This window comes from Nicotiana sylvestris, chromosome 1 (genome assembly GCF_000393655.2).
Source record: "Nicotiana sylvestris chromosome 1, ASM39365v2, whole genome shotgun sequence".
Taxonomy (NCBI): domain Eukaryota; kingdom Viridiplantae; phylum Streptophyta; class Magnoliopsida; order Solanales; family Solanaceae; genus Nicotiana; species Nicotiana sylvestris.
The window spans coordinates 58,230,901-58,248,530 of NC_091057.1; the positions used below are offsets into that span (position 1 = coordinate 58,230,901).

General features: G+C 37.7%; 1 protein-coding gene across 1 annotated transcript; it reads left to right on the top strand.

Annotated features, from left to right (window-relative positions):
- The first annotated feature begins 1,301 nt into the window (after nucleotides 1-1,301).
- On the top strand, nucleotides 1,302-17,605 carry LOC104227386 (mediator of RNA polymerase II transcription subunit 33A). The gene is made up of 12 exons (XM_009779622.2): nucleotides 1,302-1,710; nucleotides 2,522-2,632; nucleotides 3,200-3,544; nucleotides 3,982-4,289; nucleotides 4,387-4,478; nucleotides 5,077-5,434; nucleotides 12,485-12,695; nucleotides 13,089-13,203; nucleotides 13,407-13,568; nucleotides 14,469-15,129; nucleotides 15,449-15,655; nucleotides 16,211-17,605. Exons 1-12 carry the CDS (start codon nucleotides 1,436-1,438, stop codon nucleotides 17,323-17,325), a joined length of 3,960 nt encoding a protein of 1,319 aa, XP_009777924.1. The 5' UTR covers nucleotides 1,302-1,435; the 3' UTR covers nucleotides 17,326-17,605.
- The last annotated feature ends 25 nt before the right edge of the window (nucleotides 17,606-17,630 follow it).

Sequence of the window (17,630 nt, forward strand, 5' to 3'; positions counted from 1 at the left end):
TATACTGTTTATTAAACACTAAATCTCAAAATGGCCCTTTTTGTCATTAGAGATATAAATTTTGCATTGGATAGTATTTAAAAAATAATAATTGCATGGTTCTCTTCTTAAAACATGCAACCATAAGAACATCTTTCTCAACTATTATGTCTTTTTTTTTTATTATGTCAATTGACTGATGTTTCATTTTAACCAAAGAAAACATTGTGAAAAGGACTTCAAACCTAGTACAGTTAGACTTCTCTATAACAAAATCCATGTATAACAGCACTTCATTATAAAAGCCAAGCTTTTTCGAAACGATTTTCATGTTATGTTATAATATATGTTCTCTAATAATACAACACTTTGCTATAACAACCAAAAATATCCAGAACAAACGAAGCTGTTACAGAAAGATTTGACTGTATCCCGTATAAATATTTTGTAATTCCAATTTCCTACCCCTAGTAAAAAATATAAAACAATTTTAATCTATTACTATCATACAAATCTTGATCTTGTTAAAGTTGAATATGTCTCCTCTTAATCTAGATCCTATTATGTACATTGAAATAGACATTGAGATAAGATTGATAATGCCCAATATATGAATTTATGCACTTTTTTATAAAAGACTTCAAAAAATAAAATAAGAGGACATAATAGCACTTTCACCTCCTCACATCAATTATTATTTGCTTAAACCAATAACAAAAAAAAGGAGGTTGAACTAATATTCTAACAGCACTCATGAGTCATGCCCTGACTCCCATTTAGCAACTTTCTTAGATCAACTTCATTGAGTTTGACCTTCACATTTCTAACCAACCACATCTCACTAATTATATTTTTTTTTTCTAATTTAATGTTTGATATTCACTTATTCTTGAGATTTGAACTCCGAAACTTTTAATTAAAAACGGTGAAATCCTATTCATTCTACCATGATATTTGATCTTTAGTTAAATAGTACCCTTTCCGTTCACTTTTACTTGTCCGCTATACTTAAAATGTATTTTTACTTTTACTTATCTACTATGCAAAATCAAAAGAAACTGACAATATTTTTTATTTTACTCTTTCCATTAACTACTCATTTCCTAAATTATTTTACTTTTGAAAATGTTATCATTATTATGGGTAAAATAATAATAATAATATATATATATATATATATATATATATATATTTTAAAGTAAGTACAAATTAAAAGTGAACAACTAAAAATTAACATCATTTTAACTCCACTTGTCTAATAACAAAAAATAAGCCCCCGCAAAAAAAAAATAAAAATAAAATTAAGTGCACCCCCGACTCTACCTATTGCCATGCCAAAAAGCCTGCCTTCCAAGGAGGAGTGTATCAAAAGTCAAAACTCAAAATCTGAACAAAACTCCATTAACCTTCAACCCTTTTCTTCTGTTGAACAAAGAGTGATGACAGAGTAATGTAAATGGAAGTATCTATGGATTGCAGCCTTTGGGACAGTGTTTTGGAGCTAACTAAGGTATCCCAAGAAAAGGGTGGTGATCCATTGGTTTGGGCAATACAAGTTTCTTCATGTCTGAGTTCAGCAGGGGTATCTTTGCCTTCTCTTGAATTAGCCAATTTCTTGGTATCTCACATTTGTTGGGAAAACAATTTGCCTATAGTGTGGAAATTTTTGGAGAAGGCCTTGGTCCTCAAGATTGTGTCTCCCATCATTGTTTTCCCTCTTCTTTCCAGCAGGTATTTATTTGTTTTTCTGTTTTTCTGGTTTCCAATTTGTTATGCATTTTTATCTTACTTGTCCTTGTTCTTTGAAAGATTGAATCTTTACCTTGGGTTATTTTGTTGAAGAATGTATTGTTGTAACAAATGTGAATATGAGTTCAAAAGAGTGTGCGTGTGTGTGTCTTAGTGTGCTGTGTCTTGTTCTTCATACTGCATTTATGTCTTACTTGCGTTTGTTCTTTGAAAGATTGAATCTTTATTTTACTTGGGTTGTTTTGTTGAAGAATGTATTGTTGCAACAAATGTGCATATGAGATCAAAAGTGTGTGTGTGTGTGTTCTCAGTGTGCTGTGTGTTGTATCTTGTTCTTTGAAAGATTGGATCTTTATGACTCTCTTTATTGTCCAGAGAAAAATAATCTGAAAGTTCGTGGTATATCCCTTGAGAAGCCGTGGTAGGCTTTTCCGAGGTGCATTAACAATAACTATGTGCAACCTTGCAAACCACCTTTCTGCTCTGAGTCACATGAGCTGGAACGAATACTTATGCAGATTTTAATGGACATTGTGCAATAATTTTCTTTTACTTGTGCAGGTGCTTAGGTTCCAACTTTCTTGTTTTAATCTTTCATCTTTTTGTATTGTCTTTACATGTAACTTAGAAACAAATTCTGGCCCTTTATGTGTTCTTTTGATGTTTTGCTGGCATTGTGGAATACTTGTCAACCCACTTTTCGTAGTATCTTCATCATAATCCTGTTTATTGTTTTCTGTTTTTGTTTTTATGTGTGAGTAGCTTTATTTTTACCTTCACTTAATTTTTACAGGGTAATCCAAAATCGGCGCTCGAGGCCGGCTGCATTTAGGCTCTACATGGAACTCCTCAGAAGACATATTTTTACTCTTAAAATCCATGTAAACATGCAAAGCTATAAGAAGTGAGTGGAATTTCCCTTTGTACTTTTCATCTGTTAATGGATCTTTCTGTCACATTCTTCTTTAGTGTGAGTATCTCCCAGAAACCGAGGGCTCCTGTGCTCCATATTGCACCCACTACTTTGGGAGTTTTTGGCTTGCTAAGCTAAAGAAGCAATGTTTACTTAAGGGGAAATACTAGACAAGTTACTTAGTTTAAGGCATGACAGATGATGTATGAAATACTTCTCATATATATCATTAAAGCTAGACAATTTTTATTGTAGAGATTAAGGATATTTCAAGAGTAGAGGAAAGAATGATCGTTGGTTTTTAAAATTGTAGATTAACCAAACTGTATTTGCTTACATTTCACATTTAGATGGTATGTATATCGGCGAATATTGAATCTTGGGTGTGTCAAGTGTTTAGGTTTGTGGTGACTCTGAACTTGACTTTTCTCGTAGAACCCTTTCGTATTATCTTCTCCCGCCATTAGTTCCATCCTAGGTAATGCATGCATTCCACAATCTATCCATTATGTTGACCTGGCTCGTATCTTTTTGGGCAAATTAATGTTCTATATGCAGGATTGTGAGTTTCTTGAATAGCGTCCTCTATTTGACTGAGATTTTTGGCATGCACGCTGATGAGCCTGGTGTTCTTGTTGTTGAGATTATCTTTTCAATTGTTTGGCAATTACTCGATGCATCATTGGACGATGAAGGGTTGCTCCAACTTACTCCAGAAAAGAAATCTAGATGGCCAACTAAGCCTGAAGATATGGAGATAGATGGCTGCATTACTGATATGGAGAGAAATGAACACAAAGAACGGTTGAAGAATTTAAATACTCTTCTGGCTATTGAGTTGATAGCACAATTTCTACAAAATAAAGTAACTGCCAGGATTCTTTACTTGGCTTGCCAAAACATGTGAGAACTTTTTCCCTTCACAATCTCTTTCCAAACTCTATGCATTGTTTCAAGTGTTTTTTGATGTTTGTCTATGCTGAAAAGACTAACGGTTTACTTTTAGCTTTGCATGTCAAGTTACAAGCTTTGTGATTTAACATTATCTCACGTAGTTTTAGATGCACTTACATTGAAAATAATGAAATCAATAGTACCTTAATGTAACTGCCACATGTTTAACCTTTGTGTCTCCTTAATGATAGTTTCACATCATATGTACCTTGACTACTCGAGCTTCATTTTGATACTTTATATATATATATATATATATATATATATATATATATATATATATATATATATATATATATATATATATATACACTTCCTTGGAATGACTTTCTGAAATTTTACTCTCATTGGAAATATCCAATTAATATTGTACCAAAACCTGTCAGGCCCATACATTGGGGAGCTTTTGTTCAGCGTATACAACTACTAGCTGGAAATTCATCAGCATTGCAAAGTTCAAGCGTTATATCACCCGAGGCACTTCTTCAGCTGGCATCAGATGCTCACAATTTAATCAAAACAAATTCCTTACAAGAACGTTATGTCAGAAGCACTTTACGATCTCTAGCTACTTGTGCTGGTCTTTGTTTTGGGAGTAGCCGTTCTTCCCTTTGGCTTCCTCTAGATCTCTTCCTGGAAGATGCAATGGATGGTTCACAAGTTAATGCTACAAGCGCTATTGAAATTATTACTGGTGCGATTACTTTTTCTGTCACATTTTCTGTGTCAATAAAGAAAACTGTAATAATTATTTGATGTGGCTAATAGAATCAGGTGCTTTACTTCTGCAGACTTAGTCAAGTCCCTACAAGCAATCAATGCTACAACTTGGCATGAGACATTTTTAGGACTTTGGATGGCAGCTCTACGACTTGTTCAAAGGGTTAGAAAAATCTTTTGATTACTTTGTGCTTAATGTACTCATGTTTACCTTCTCCAACTTAATTTCCAAACCTTAAGTTAATGGGCTTCAAAGTAGTGCATTAGTGCCCTTATATTTGTCTTGTATGATTCGTGTGATAAATGCATAATATTTTCATCTTTATCTTGGAAGGATAATATTTAAGTTTGTATGACGGAGCTGCAACATAGCTTAATAAAGCTATTTGGTAGAGAAAGACAAGAGAGTTGTAGAAATTAATTTAGGCACTTGATTACCAAAGCTTGTCTTAGGACATAAGATATATCTTTTTCATTTTCTCTCAGTTCTGAATTTCCCCAGAACAAAAGAATATGTTTTCAAGTGTTACCTTAACAGTTTTATTATTATCATTATTGGTTTTTTTTGGATAAGTCAAGTGTTGCTTAAACAGATGCAGTATGCAAGTCTGAGGTGAGGGAAATATGATGCTACATCCATGAGCACACAATTCTTTTCATTCAAAAGTTGACCAAGATATTAAGATGATACGGTTTATTTCATTAGTAGTGCTAAATCTTTTTATTTGTATTTTGACAAATCTTGTTTTCAATTGTCTTAGGAGAGGGATCCAATTGAGGGCCCTATGCCTCGCCTGGATACTCGCTTGTGCATGTTGTTCTCTATCATAACACTTGTCGTTGCCGATCTTATTGAGGAAGAGGAAAGTGAAGCATGTGATGAAATTGAATCCAGCATAGACAGGCACATGAAAAATCAGGTTGCAGGCACACGTCGTAGGGATATAGTCTCTTGTTTACAGAGTCTGGGCGATTATCAAAGTCTGCTAACGCCGCCTCAGGCAATCACTACTGCAGCCAACCAGGCTGCTGCTAAAGCAATGATGTTTAGATCAGGCATCAATAGCAACAGTTCATACTTTGAGTGCATCAACATGAAGGATTTGCCAATCAACTGTTGTAAGTACTCTCTTTTTACATAACCAAACAGAACTTGAAGGTTTATGAAACCACCAGTGTTAAACCCTTTGTTTTACTGCTGTTAACTCTAACAGAGACTAAGAGAGGTGGAATCGACGGGTTCACTGGGTTTCTAACTATAGGCTTGGGAAATACTTTGGTTTTTCTAAATTCTATGCGGGTTTTAGGCTCTAGTGAACAATATATGTCAATAGTGTGAGGAAAAATAAGCTTTGAGATATAGGTATAACTCAAAGTAATTGCATATATACGCTGATAATTTTAAATCTACTTACTGATTTTCTCTCTCTATTTTCTTGAGCTCTCAGGCACACTCCCCGAGGAGCCTGAGAACAAGGAATCTTGAGGATCCATAAACACCATGAGCATGCTCACTCAATTCCGACCAACCCTCTGAAAACAGTTCCGACAAACAGCCTCTCACGCGCCGCCACGCGCGGCACTTTCCGGCGAGCCAAACGCCACGCGCCGGCGCGTGAGCTCAATCCCGGCCACTTTTCAAAATTTTTGTTTTGGACAGCATGATCGTTGGGAAATTCCGAGCACACCCATACAACTTTTTCTGAATTTCGACAACTTTTAGTTTTTCCGGTGGCGGGGAATCTCTCTCTGTCCAGAATTCTGGTTTTTCTGTTCTTTTTTTCAAGCTCTATAGCTCACGGTGATAACGTCCAAACAACCCCTAAAATTCCATAACCTGAGCAGCTGTTTAGTACAATATGGGAGACAACAGGATATACTTCAACGCAGGATTCAAATCTTTTGACATCACCAGATGGAACTCCAACAAAGATACTTGGTTTGAATGGGTGGAGAGAAGCCGCAACATGATGAGAAGATCATCCATGGGTAGTAAGGCAATGGAATGGATATGCTTTGCACTTAAAGAAGCGTCGACTGATCAAAACAATCGAGTGATGAGATGGAAGTACAAGGAGCAAATGACAGAACATTTCTGTACTAGGAAATTTAACGCACATGGAAGATATATGAGTATTCTGTCACTGAAGAGAGAAGGGAGGTCAGTGATTATAATCCCAGAGTTAACTTTGAATTCTGGCTGGAAAGACATAGCAGCTAAGATAGAGAGATTCATATCCACCAAGTTGAATCCCATAGTACCACCCAGAAATACTGTGGAAAATTTCTCTTATGCCCAAGCAGTTAAGGAGAGTAAATGGCAATCCAATACTCTTCGAGAGGCAAGGGTCAGCACGAACAATGGCGATATCACTGTTTTGGAACCTACTGGAGGAGAGGACACATGCCTACTAAAAAGATGCATTATCGGGTCTTTAGGGAAAGAAATCAATGAGAGACCCACTTTAGCAGATATAAGGCGATGGGCTAGTGCTTCATGGAACAAAGCATCCGGAGTAAACATATATGAAATGACAGGAAACATGTTTCTTTTTGAGTTTCCAAACAGATTCATGGCAGAGCAGATTGTGCAAGGAGAATGGAGATGGAAAAAATACAAGCTTCATCTGGATTGGTGGAATCATACAGCTGGTTGCATTCCAAACTCACAAATTGAGGAAACATGCTGGATTAGAGCCATGGGGATTCCTTTACATCTATGGTCACAAAAGATCTTCAAAGAAATAGGAGATCTCTGTGGGGGTTGGTTAGCTACAGAAGAAGAAACTGATCTCAAAAACCATCTTAAGTGGGCGAGAATCAAAATTGTTGGTGATGGCAGAAAGACTCCCAATGAGGTGGGGATTGAAAAAGATGGTACCAAATTCTTCATCCCAATCTGGGTTGAAAGAAACACACGGTATGAGCTAAACACTGGTAAAGGAAAAGCAAGTGGACAATTTACACAAGGTTCAACTTCGATGAATCAAAGCAGTAAAGTGTCAAAAGTCAAGCTGAGATCCTATGGCCCCGATATGGCTGCACAAGTCATTTTTAATGACCTCTCGTGTGAGATCTCTGATGATACTGGGCTGAAGCCTTATATCGAGGAAATGGGAGGCCATTCTCAATCGGGGGCAAAAGAGTCACCTCCAGGGGATCAAACCTTTAATGTGAATCGTGAAAGTATGCAAAAGGAAACAATTACCAGTTGCAGTCAGCCAGAAGGTGGAGTAGATTTAGCAAGATTGGAACAGAAGGAAGGGGAACAAAGCATAAACTCAAAGATGGGGAATGATCACGTGGGAAGTACTTTGGAACATCTAAAGCAATTTAGCCCTATTCAAGAGTGGGAAATTGAGGAGGTGAATCCTTTAGCAGTTCAGCAACACAATCCATTATTGGATAAAGACATGGATGCAACAATATGGGTCCATCAAAATATGATCAAATTGGGGAAAATGTTTGGAGTAGATTTCCAAGGACATGAAGAAGAAGCACTGGAATTGTTAATGCAAATTGACAGCTGCAGACAGGTTAGAAGGGTGGAGACAGAGTTGGAGGTGAAGAAACAAAGATTCAAAGGATCACTGGAATTAAAAGGTTTGACTTCTTTCGATGTCAAATTCAAGAGTGACGGGAAAAGGAGTAGGGGAAGAGATCTATCAATTATTTCTATATGAGGATCAAAGTAATTTCCTGGAATGTAAGGGGTCTAAATGATAAGAAGAAAAGGGAGATAATAAAAAGTCAAGTGCAGAATTGGAGGGCAGACATTATTTGCATGCAAGAAACAAAAGTCGAGGGGGATATCGAGGAAATAGTCAGGCAAATATGGGGTGGTAGATGGGTTAGGTATGCAAGTTTAGAAGCTAGCGGCACGAGAGGGGGGATTTTGATGTTATGGGATTGCAGAGTATGGAAAGGGGAGGTGTTACAGACTGGTGCATACACTTTGACGTGCAAGTTTGACGCTCTTCTACAGAATTTTCAATGTCACATAACAGGAGTGTATGCTCCAAATTGTAGAATAGAAAGGAAAAAAGTATGGAATGAAATTGGTGCAGTGAGGGGATTGATGGAAGGTCCTTGGGCGGTTTGTGGCGATTTTAACGTTACAAGGTACCCTTCTGAAAAACGGGAATGCTCAAGGAGGTCCAGAGCGATGGTGGAGTTTTCGGATTTTATAGAAGATATGGAGCTGATAGATCTTCGACTTGAAGGAGGAAACTATACTTGGTTCAAAGGGGACAATCATACAGCGGCTTCAAGAATTGATAGATTTCTCATTTCAGAAGAATGGGATGTAAGGTTCAGAAACATCAAGCAAACTATCCAACAAAGGCTGATTTCGGACCATTCACCTGTGGCTCTAGACTGCGGTGCGTGGGAACAAGCTAAATCATACTTTAAGTTTGAAAATTGGTGGCTGAATGTGGAAGGTTTTGAGGACAGAATTAGAGAGTGGTGGGGATCTTTTGAATTCTCAGGAAAACCTGATTACATTTTAGCTTGCAAGTTAAAAGCTCTCAAGGGCAAGCTAAAAGGTTGGAGCAGAAGTTACGAAGGCAATTTGGGACTGCAGAAATCAAAATTGCTAAGTCAACTAGCAGATTTTGAGACAACGCAACAACTAAGAGCGTTGACAGAGGAGGAATCAGTCAGGAAAGCAGCCACTCTAATGGAGATTGAGGTGCAACTCAAGAATGAAGAATTTGCATGGAGACAAAAATCAAGAGCTTTGTGGCTCAAAGAAGGGGATAGGAATACAAAATTTTTCCATCGGACTGCAAATGCACGCAAGAGAAACAACAACATTGACCAAATAATGATTCGACATGAAGTAATTGAGGATCCAGAAAGAATAGAGAACGAGATTATTGATTTCTACAAGGAGCTATACACAGAACCTGAACAGTGGAGACCAACAGTCAATTTCGAAAATAGTCCAAGCATTTCTGAATCGGAAAGGGAGTCTTTACAGAGTAACTTTGAGGAACAAGAAGTGCTGAGCAGTTTGAAGATGTGTGCAAGTGACAAGGCTCCAGGTCCAGATGGATACACAATGGGTTTTTTCAGAAAGTGTTGGGACATTTTGAAGGAAGATATCATGGCGGCTTTTAACAGCTTCCATTCACAGGAGATGTTCGAGAAAAGCTTCAATGCAACATATATAGCATTGATTCCAAAGAAGACAGGTGCGAAAGAATTGAGAGATTTCAGACCGATCAGTCTGATAGGGAGCTTCTACAAACTGCTCTCAAAAGTCTTAACTGAAAGACTTAAGAGGGTGGTTGGGAAACTTGTTGATGCTCAACAAATGGCGTTCATCAAAGGAAGACAAATAATTGATGCAGTCATGATTGCCAATGAAGCTGTGGATTCAAGAATAAAAAAGAAAGAACCTGGAATCTTATGCAAATTGGATATCGAGAAGGCCTATGATCATGTGACTGGAGATTCCTACTAAGAATGTTAGAACAAATGGGTTTTGGGCAAAAATGGATTAGATGGATGAAATTTTGCATATCTACTGTGAAATTCTCCATTCTTATAAATGGAAGTCCTAAAGGTTATTTTCACTCACACAGAGGTCTCAGACAAGGTGATCCTTTATCTCCATTTCTATTCATCATAGCCATGGAAGGATTGAACAACATGATCAAAACGGCTAAAGTCAGTGGATGGGTTAAAGGCTTTGAGGTAAATAGGAGTGAGGCTAATAATCTAGAGATCACACATCTCCAATATGCTGATGATACTCTAGTCTTCTGTGATGCTGGAAAAGACCAACTTAGATTCTTAAGGATCATTTTGGTTTTATTTGAAGGAGTATCAGGTTTACACATTAACTGGAGAAAGAGCAATATTTTTCCCATTAATGAAGTTAATAACATGGGGCAACTGACTCAGATATTGGGAGGAGAAGTTGGGTCCCTACCAACTGTTTACCTTGGGATGCCTCTTGGTGCAAGATCCAAATCAAAAGAAATCTGGAATTCAGTCATAGAAAAGTGTGAGAGGAAGTTGTCAAGATGGAAATCGCAGTACCTATCATTGGGGGGTAGGCTAGTTCTAATCAACTCAGTATTAGACTCTCTACCTACTTACATGATGTCTTTGTTCCCAATTCCAGCAGCCATTTTACAGAGATTGGACAAACTCCGAAGAACATTCCTCTGGCAAGGCAATAAGGAGAAAAAGGTCTTCCATTTAGTCAATTGGAAGACACTAACAATGGATAAAAAACAAGGTGGATTAGGGATAAGGAATTTGAAGAACCAAAGCAAGGCTCTTAGAATTAAATGGTTATGGAAGTACTCTAAAGAACCCCAATCTTTATGGGCCAAAGTGATCAAAGCAAAGTATGGTGAAGAAAACAACTGGGTGTCAAAAAAAGTCAGTACATCATATGGAGTAAGTGTGTGGAAATCCATCAGAGAACTTTGGCCAATAATGAAGAATCACTCCTCTATAAGAGTGAACAACGGAAGGAACACATCATTTTGGAATGATAACTGGCTAGGAATGGGAAGCTTAAAGGAAAGATACCCAGATATGTTCGGTTTAGCACAAAACCAGCATAAGACAGTCGCTGATATGAGGAGTTGTCAAGGATGGGAAATAGCTCTAAGAAGACAGCTGAATGACTGGGAGATAACAAGAATTAACTGATCTCTACAAAGAGCTGGAAGCATTCACAGGACTACAGGAAGGTTTGGATTCAATATGGTGGAAGAGGCACAACAAAGGGATTTACCGTGTGAAGGATGCATATAAGATTTTGAATCATGATAATCAACAGGTAGACACATGGCCTTGGAAACATATATGGAAAACAAAGATTCCATACAAGGTAGCCTGCTTCACTTGGCTACTAGCAAAGGAGGCGGTTTTAACCCAGGATAATCTCATAAAAAGGGGAATTTCTCTGTGTTCAAGATGTTTTCTGTGTGGGGAAAATGCAGAAACTGTCAACCATTTGTTTCTACACTGCAAGATTACAGACCAACTATGGAAAATCTTTATTAGTCTTAGGGGTATTTCTTGGTCAATGCCATACAGGATTAAAGATGTCATTTATAGCTGGGAGGAAGCTGGAGCTGAAGCAACGAGCAGAGATAGATGGAGGACCGTTCCGGCATGTATTTGGTGGACAGTCTGGAGGGAAAGGAATACTAGATGTTTTGAAGACAGAAGCAATTCACTGCAGAAGATCAAACTCAATTGTATTCTTCTATTTTGTTTTTGGTGCAAACAGATGTACACAGAAGATACATTGACAATCATAGACATACTAGGATCCTGCTAGGTCTCAAATTAGAATATCTATAAATTCTCTCTATGTAAATTTGGTTTTCAGTGCAACCTATGTACTGATTTTTATTATATATACAATAGTTATCAATTCAAAAAAAAAAAAAAAAGTAATTGCATATATACGAGTAGTCTAGAAGCAAGAGGAATGTTAAATATTTGGCAAGAACATAGATTATGCTATGCATCATTATACAGAACAAATGTTGTTGCAAATATATGGCATGTATATGAAAATATAAAATATATATTGTTTGTGTATGTATATCTGTGACCAAGAATTGGTGGTAGATTTATGATGATCAGAGTCTAAGTATCCTTGACATGTGGCCTATATGAGTATGCTTTACAAGTAGGCACAAATTAAGGCAGATTCGCTTTTTGATACCTATTTTGTACCACCGGTTGTGCCTGTTATCATGTGCCTATAAATGTACACTCATTTTCTACTGATGTTGTGAAAGTTATTGATGGTTTGGTAGAAGATTTACACTTTTCAATGCTGTTTATCCAAGAGAAAGTCTGTTAAATGTACAAGAATAAGCATTTTAAACATTTTTTTGGTGATTGTTTAAACCTTATTTAATAGATCAATTTGCTGAAAAATTTACCATCTGATCTTGTTTCCATTCCTGACAAGATGCCTAACAATGCTCACTTTCTTGTAAGCTTCATTGTAATGTGGTTATATATTAGAAGATGTTATTATTGTATGTGGCTAGAACTCACGCATATGAGAAAATGACACCAGTGAAATGGACATTATGGTGGTCCAACATTTCTTGCAGATTTTGTTTTTTATTTTTATTATGCTATTGCTTTCTGAACAACGTATGAACTTTGCTCTTGCAGCTGGTAACCTGTATCATTTGATAGTTGAGGCATGCATTGCCAGAAATCTGCTGGACACTTCTGCTTATTTCTGGCCCGGCTACGTGAATGGACGCATGAACCAGTTACCGCACAGTATGCCAACTCAAGTGCCTGGTTGGTCATCATTTATGAAGGGAGCCCCATTGACTCAAGCAATGATTAATGCTTTGGTTTCTGCTCCTGCTTCAAGGTATGCCTAGGTTAGCTTTACGTTGATACTTTAGTTACCTAAAAATGTTTAAAGTTCAATGATTAATTAAGGAAAAACCAAGTTCATGCTGTAACTAATCTGAGTGTCGAATCTGTGTAACAATTGAAGCTTGCAATACTGAAGCAACAATTGGCTGTGCATATTATGGAAACGGACGATGGTAGAGTTATCTATAGTTGTCCTCTTATCCTAGGCAAATGACTCCTAAGTTGAGAATGACAGATAGTTGTCATAATTTGTAGTTTTCCTTGATTGTAGCCTGGTCTTCAGTTGCTTTTTTTCTTTCCTGAAGCCAGGTATATCAGATGCTCTTTTTTATTGATTTAGCCAAGAGTAAAGCAACTTAATTTAAGCTCGTGGATTTAATGGAAGTTTAGCAGAGATGGAGAAGATTTTCGAGATGGCGGTCAAAGGAGCAGACGATGAGAAGATAGCTGCTGCCACCATTCTTTGTGGAGCCTCACTAATTCATGGTTGGAATATCCAGGTAACAAGAAAATAATTTATTTCAGCACATCTGTAGCTCTATAAGAGAAAGAAAATTTTTAGTTTATGTTGTGGATGCATGTGCCAAATGGTTCATGTGTCAAGCCTAAGTGATCACATTATGGTCCTGTTACCCATTAAGTATTATTAAATCATTCATGCAGACAGATAATGTGATCCTTCCTTTTGGTTACGATCATGCAGGAACATACTGTTAATTTCATAACCAGGTTATTGTCTCCTCCAGTTCCTACTGACTACTCTGGTAAAGATAGCCATTTGATAGGCTATGCCCCAACGTTAAATGTCTTACTCGTTGGAATAGCACCAGTGGACTGTGTTCAGATTTTCTCCCTTCACGGCATGGTATATTTGTTAAGCTTCATATTTTTTCTTATATAAGATGAAAATACAGTTTCTATGTGTTGATGGTCCTTGCATGTTGGTTACACTACTAAGGAATTTATTGGTTCTACTAATATCCAGACCTAACTTATTGTTTAGAATTTATTATTCATTTAAGGGCTGCTAGAGATGCAAAAGAACTAAGTTATCTTAAACAAAGGGCCTGCGTCTCAGTTGTGGGCGCCTTTTTTGAACTTTATTATTTTCAGCTGGGAAACAAAGTCCATAGTCTCAGCTCATTGTGTGTAGAAGTTGAGTTTTTTCTCCATGATAGATCACTTGCTTGATTGGTTACTTTTTCCTTTCTTATCCAAGATAAGATTGAGTATCATGCTGACATTGTACAGTATGACATGTATAAGAGGCCTTAAAACTTGTGGACTACACCCGTGACTATGTTCGTTTTGAAACTTGAAACATAATAAGCATGACACTTCCATTAGGTTCCGCTAAATGCTGTTAAAATTTGCTAACTTTGAGAAAAATTTAACGAGGAGGAAGTGGAAAACATAAAAGTTTTCAGAAGAGAACATTTTAGCTTTCTCTTCTCAACAGATTCTTGAAGCCAAAAAACGAATAACCAAATCTGAATCTTACTTAACAAAAACATGAAAGAACTTAAAGATTTATTCAATTTTTCTTTTGACAGTCAAGTTGTATTCAGGTAACTGTGGAAAGTAAGAGTTGTAGCAGCATCCTACTCTATCCTTAAAACGTTTAAGATGCCCTTAAATACCTCCCGGTCAGATGGGAGAACTCATTTTCTCTACATTTTTACTTAAATGAGAGAGTGAGGCATGAATAATTTCAGAGTTCTGCATGCCTACATAAACTTCAAGGTACTGATTTCTATTTTTGCAGGTCCCGCAACTTGCTGCTTCATTAATGACAATTTGTGAGGTATTTGGTTCATGTGCTCCTAATATCTCATGGACGCTGACAACAGGAGAGGACATCTCAGTGCATGCTGTGTTCTCAAATGCCTTTGCTCTACTACTAAAGTTATGGAGGTTCAACCATCCACCTATTGAATATAGAGTCGGAGATGTGCCCCCTGTGGGATGCCAACTAACTCCTGAATACCTCCTACTAATGAGGAATTCCCATCTTGTGTCTTCCGGAGACATGCTAAAGGATCCAAATAGAAGGAGGCTTGCAGCTGTTGCAAGTTCATCTTCTCCTAATCCTATATTTGTGGACTCGTTTCCAAAATTGAGAGTTTGGTATAGGCAACATTTGGCATGTATAGCTTCAACTTTGTCAGGTCTTGTAAATGGGACTCTTGTCTGTCAAACTGTTGATCTTTTACTCAATATGATGTTCAAAAAGATTAACGGGGGAAGTCAGAGTTTGATCTCCATAACATCTGGAAGTAGCAGTTCTTCTGGAACTGGAAGTGAGGATACTTCTCCAAGGCCTAAGTTACCTGCTTGGGACATCCTCGAAGCCGTTCCTTTCGTGGTTGATGCTGCTCTCACAGCATGTGCTCATGGAAGACTTTCTCCCCGAGAACTGTGCACAGGTTAGTCAATGAATGTGACAAATGACTCTTTTCCTTTCAACCTAAGTATCCACAACTTCAAGATCATCCACTTGCAAATCTCTGAGTAAACTAATTAGCAATTAAAACTAGTTCGCACTTTGCAGGTTGCAGCATACATTCTTTGGAATTTGATTTTAGTTGCTTCCTTGTAAATAAGTATATCTTTGATGTGTTAAAGCATAATTTTAAGGGGGAGGAGGTTTAGGAATTTCAAGCACTTTGACAATGCCTTTAGTTCTCATCGAGGGTTTAAAATTATGGTTCTATGTTATCAAATAGTTCCATTTCTCAATTTCAGGACTTAAAGATTTGGCTGATTTTCTTCCTGCATCGCTAGCAACCATTGTAAGCTACTTCTCAGCTGAGGTCACTCGTGGTGTTTGGAAACCAGTTTTTATGAATGGCACTGATTGGCCAAGTCCTGCTGCTAATCTCTCCAATGTTGAGGAACAGATCAAGAAAATTCTAGCAGCCACTGGTGTAGATGTCCCAAGCCTTGCTGCAGGTTTTTCCCCATTACTGAGAGTGATTAAGAATGTCATTATCTATATTGTGTCAAGCCACATATGTTGCTTCACTTCTTCTGAACCACATGTAGACTTGAGTCTGAAGCTAGCTTCCTCCATTCCAAGACGAATGACACAATTACTATTTTGGGAAGTCGTACTATTTTCTTTTTCTTCAATTTTTCTAACCTTTTTATAGTTGTTGTAACTATAAAAAAATGTTATTTCTAGTTAAATAGTTTTTAATATGTATATGTTATTTCAAAAAGATTAAGACATCGATGTCTGAATTTGCGCTGAAAATCCCCTAGCACTCCATATGCTGACATTCTTTTTGGAAGTAAGGGAGTATCTAAAATAAGAGCGGCAAAAGATTCATGAAAAACATTTTTAAAATAACAGACCTTTATGTGTCATTTCCTTCTTGGGAAACCTATGGTTATTTATATTTGATTGTGTAAGAACTGAAATCATCTGTGGTTTCTAGGCATGATGAGAATCTTTTCTTCAACTTTTTGTACTTGATCATTGATTCCAATTTTTTTCTTCCCCAGGCGGCAGCTCGCCGGCAATCCTTCCACTTCCATTGGCTGCATTTGTCAGCCTTACTATAACGTATAAACTCGATAAAGCGTCCCAGCGTTTTCTCAATCTGGCAGGCCCCGCTCTGGAGTCACTTGCAGCTGGCTGCCCTTGGCCATGCATGCCAATTGTGGCTTCTTTGTGGACCCAGAAGGCAAAACGGTGGAGTGACTTCCTTGTGTTTTCTGCATCTCGAACTGTCTTTCTGAACAACAACCATGCAGTCATTCAGCTTCTCAAAAGTTGCTTCATGACCACCCTTGGTTTGAACTCTTCCTCCATATCAAGCAATGGTGGTATTGGTGCACTTCTTGGACACGGATTTGGATCACATTTCTATGGTGGTATTTCTCCGGTTGCCCCAGGTATTCTGTATCTACGAGTTTACAGATCCATCAGAGACATCATGTTCTTGAGAGAAGAGATTGTTTCTCTTCTGATGCAATCTATAAGTGATATAGCACACAGTGAGCTTCCAAGACAAAGGTTGGGCAAACTGAAGAAATCCAAAAATGGAAAGAAATTTGGAAATGTTTCACTTGCTAAAACAATGACAAGGGTGAAATTAGCTGCCTTGCTTGGGGCTTCTTTATTATGGTTATCTGGTGGCTCAGGGCTGGTGCAGTCATTAATAAAAGAGACTCTTCCCTCTTGGTTCTTGTCTGTTCACAGCTCCAATCAAGGAGGTGAGGGTGGTCTAGTTCCGATGCTCAAGGGGTATGCACTGGCATACTTTGCAGTACTCTGTGGAGCTTTCGCGAGTGGCGTCGACTCGTTATCCATGGCATCAAAGCGACGTCCAAAAATCATTGGGCGTCACGTGGAATTCATAGCCAGTGTCTTGGATGGCAAAATATCACTTGGTTGTGATCCAGCTACTTGGCATGCCTACGTGTCGGGATTTGTGAGCCTGATGGTTGGTTGTACACCAACTTGGGTGTTTGAAGTAGATGCTGAGTTGTTAAAGAGGCTCAGTAAAGGCTTGAGACAATGGCATGAGGAGGACCTTGCTCTTGCTTTGCTTAGCATTGGTGGTGTTGGTACAATGGGATCAGCTGCAGAATTGATCATGGAGGTTTCATCATAGTATTTCTTCTTACCATAAGAAATTTTGTAGGTAGATTGTTATTGGTAGTTTAAACTTAGTGTTCAACCAAGGAACCTTGTGTACAGTTTAAAGGTGTAACCCTACTTTATGTGCTTTTTAGGCTGTTTGTTGATGGGAGGGAAATCATGTACATTTGGTGTGAAAATATATCTTTTAGGTTCGAATTACTAAAGATTATCTCTATGTGATAAACAAGATTGAACCAACTTTTGTCTTTTGAGGTGATATTGAAGGCACAGGATCCTCTATTACACTGCTACTCTTTAGTTGCAGGTTATGCCTAT

Coding starts and splice junctions, on each gene's coding strand:
- LOC104227386 (XM_009779622.2), top strand. CDS start 1,436: ATGGAAGTATCTATGGATTGCAGCCTTTGGGACAGTGTTTTGGAGCTA. Junction 5,435..12,484: donor GGATTTGCCAATCAACTGTT/GTAAGTACTCTC, acceptor TTGCTCTTGCAG/CTGGTAACCTGTATCATTTG. Junction 13,569..14,468: donor TTTTCTCCCTTCACGGCATG/GTATATTTGTTA, acceptor CTATTTTTGCAG/GTCCCGCAACTTGCTGCTTC.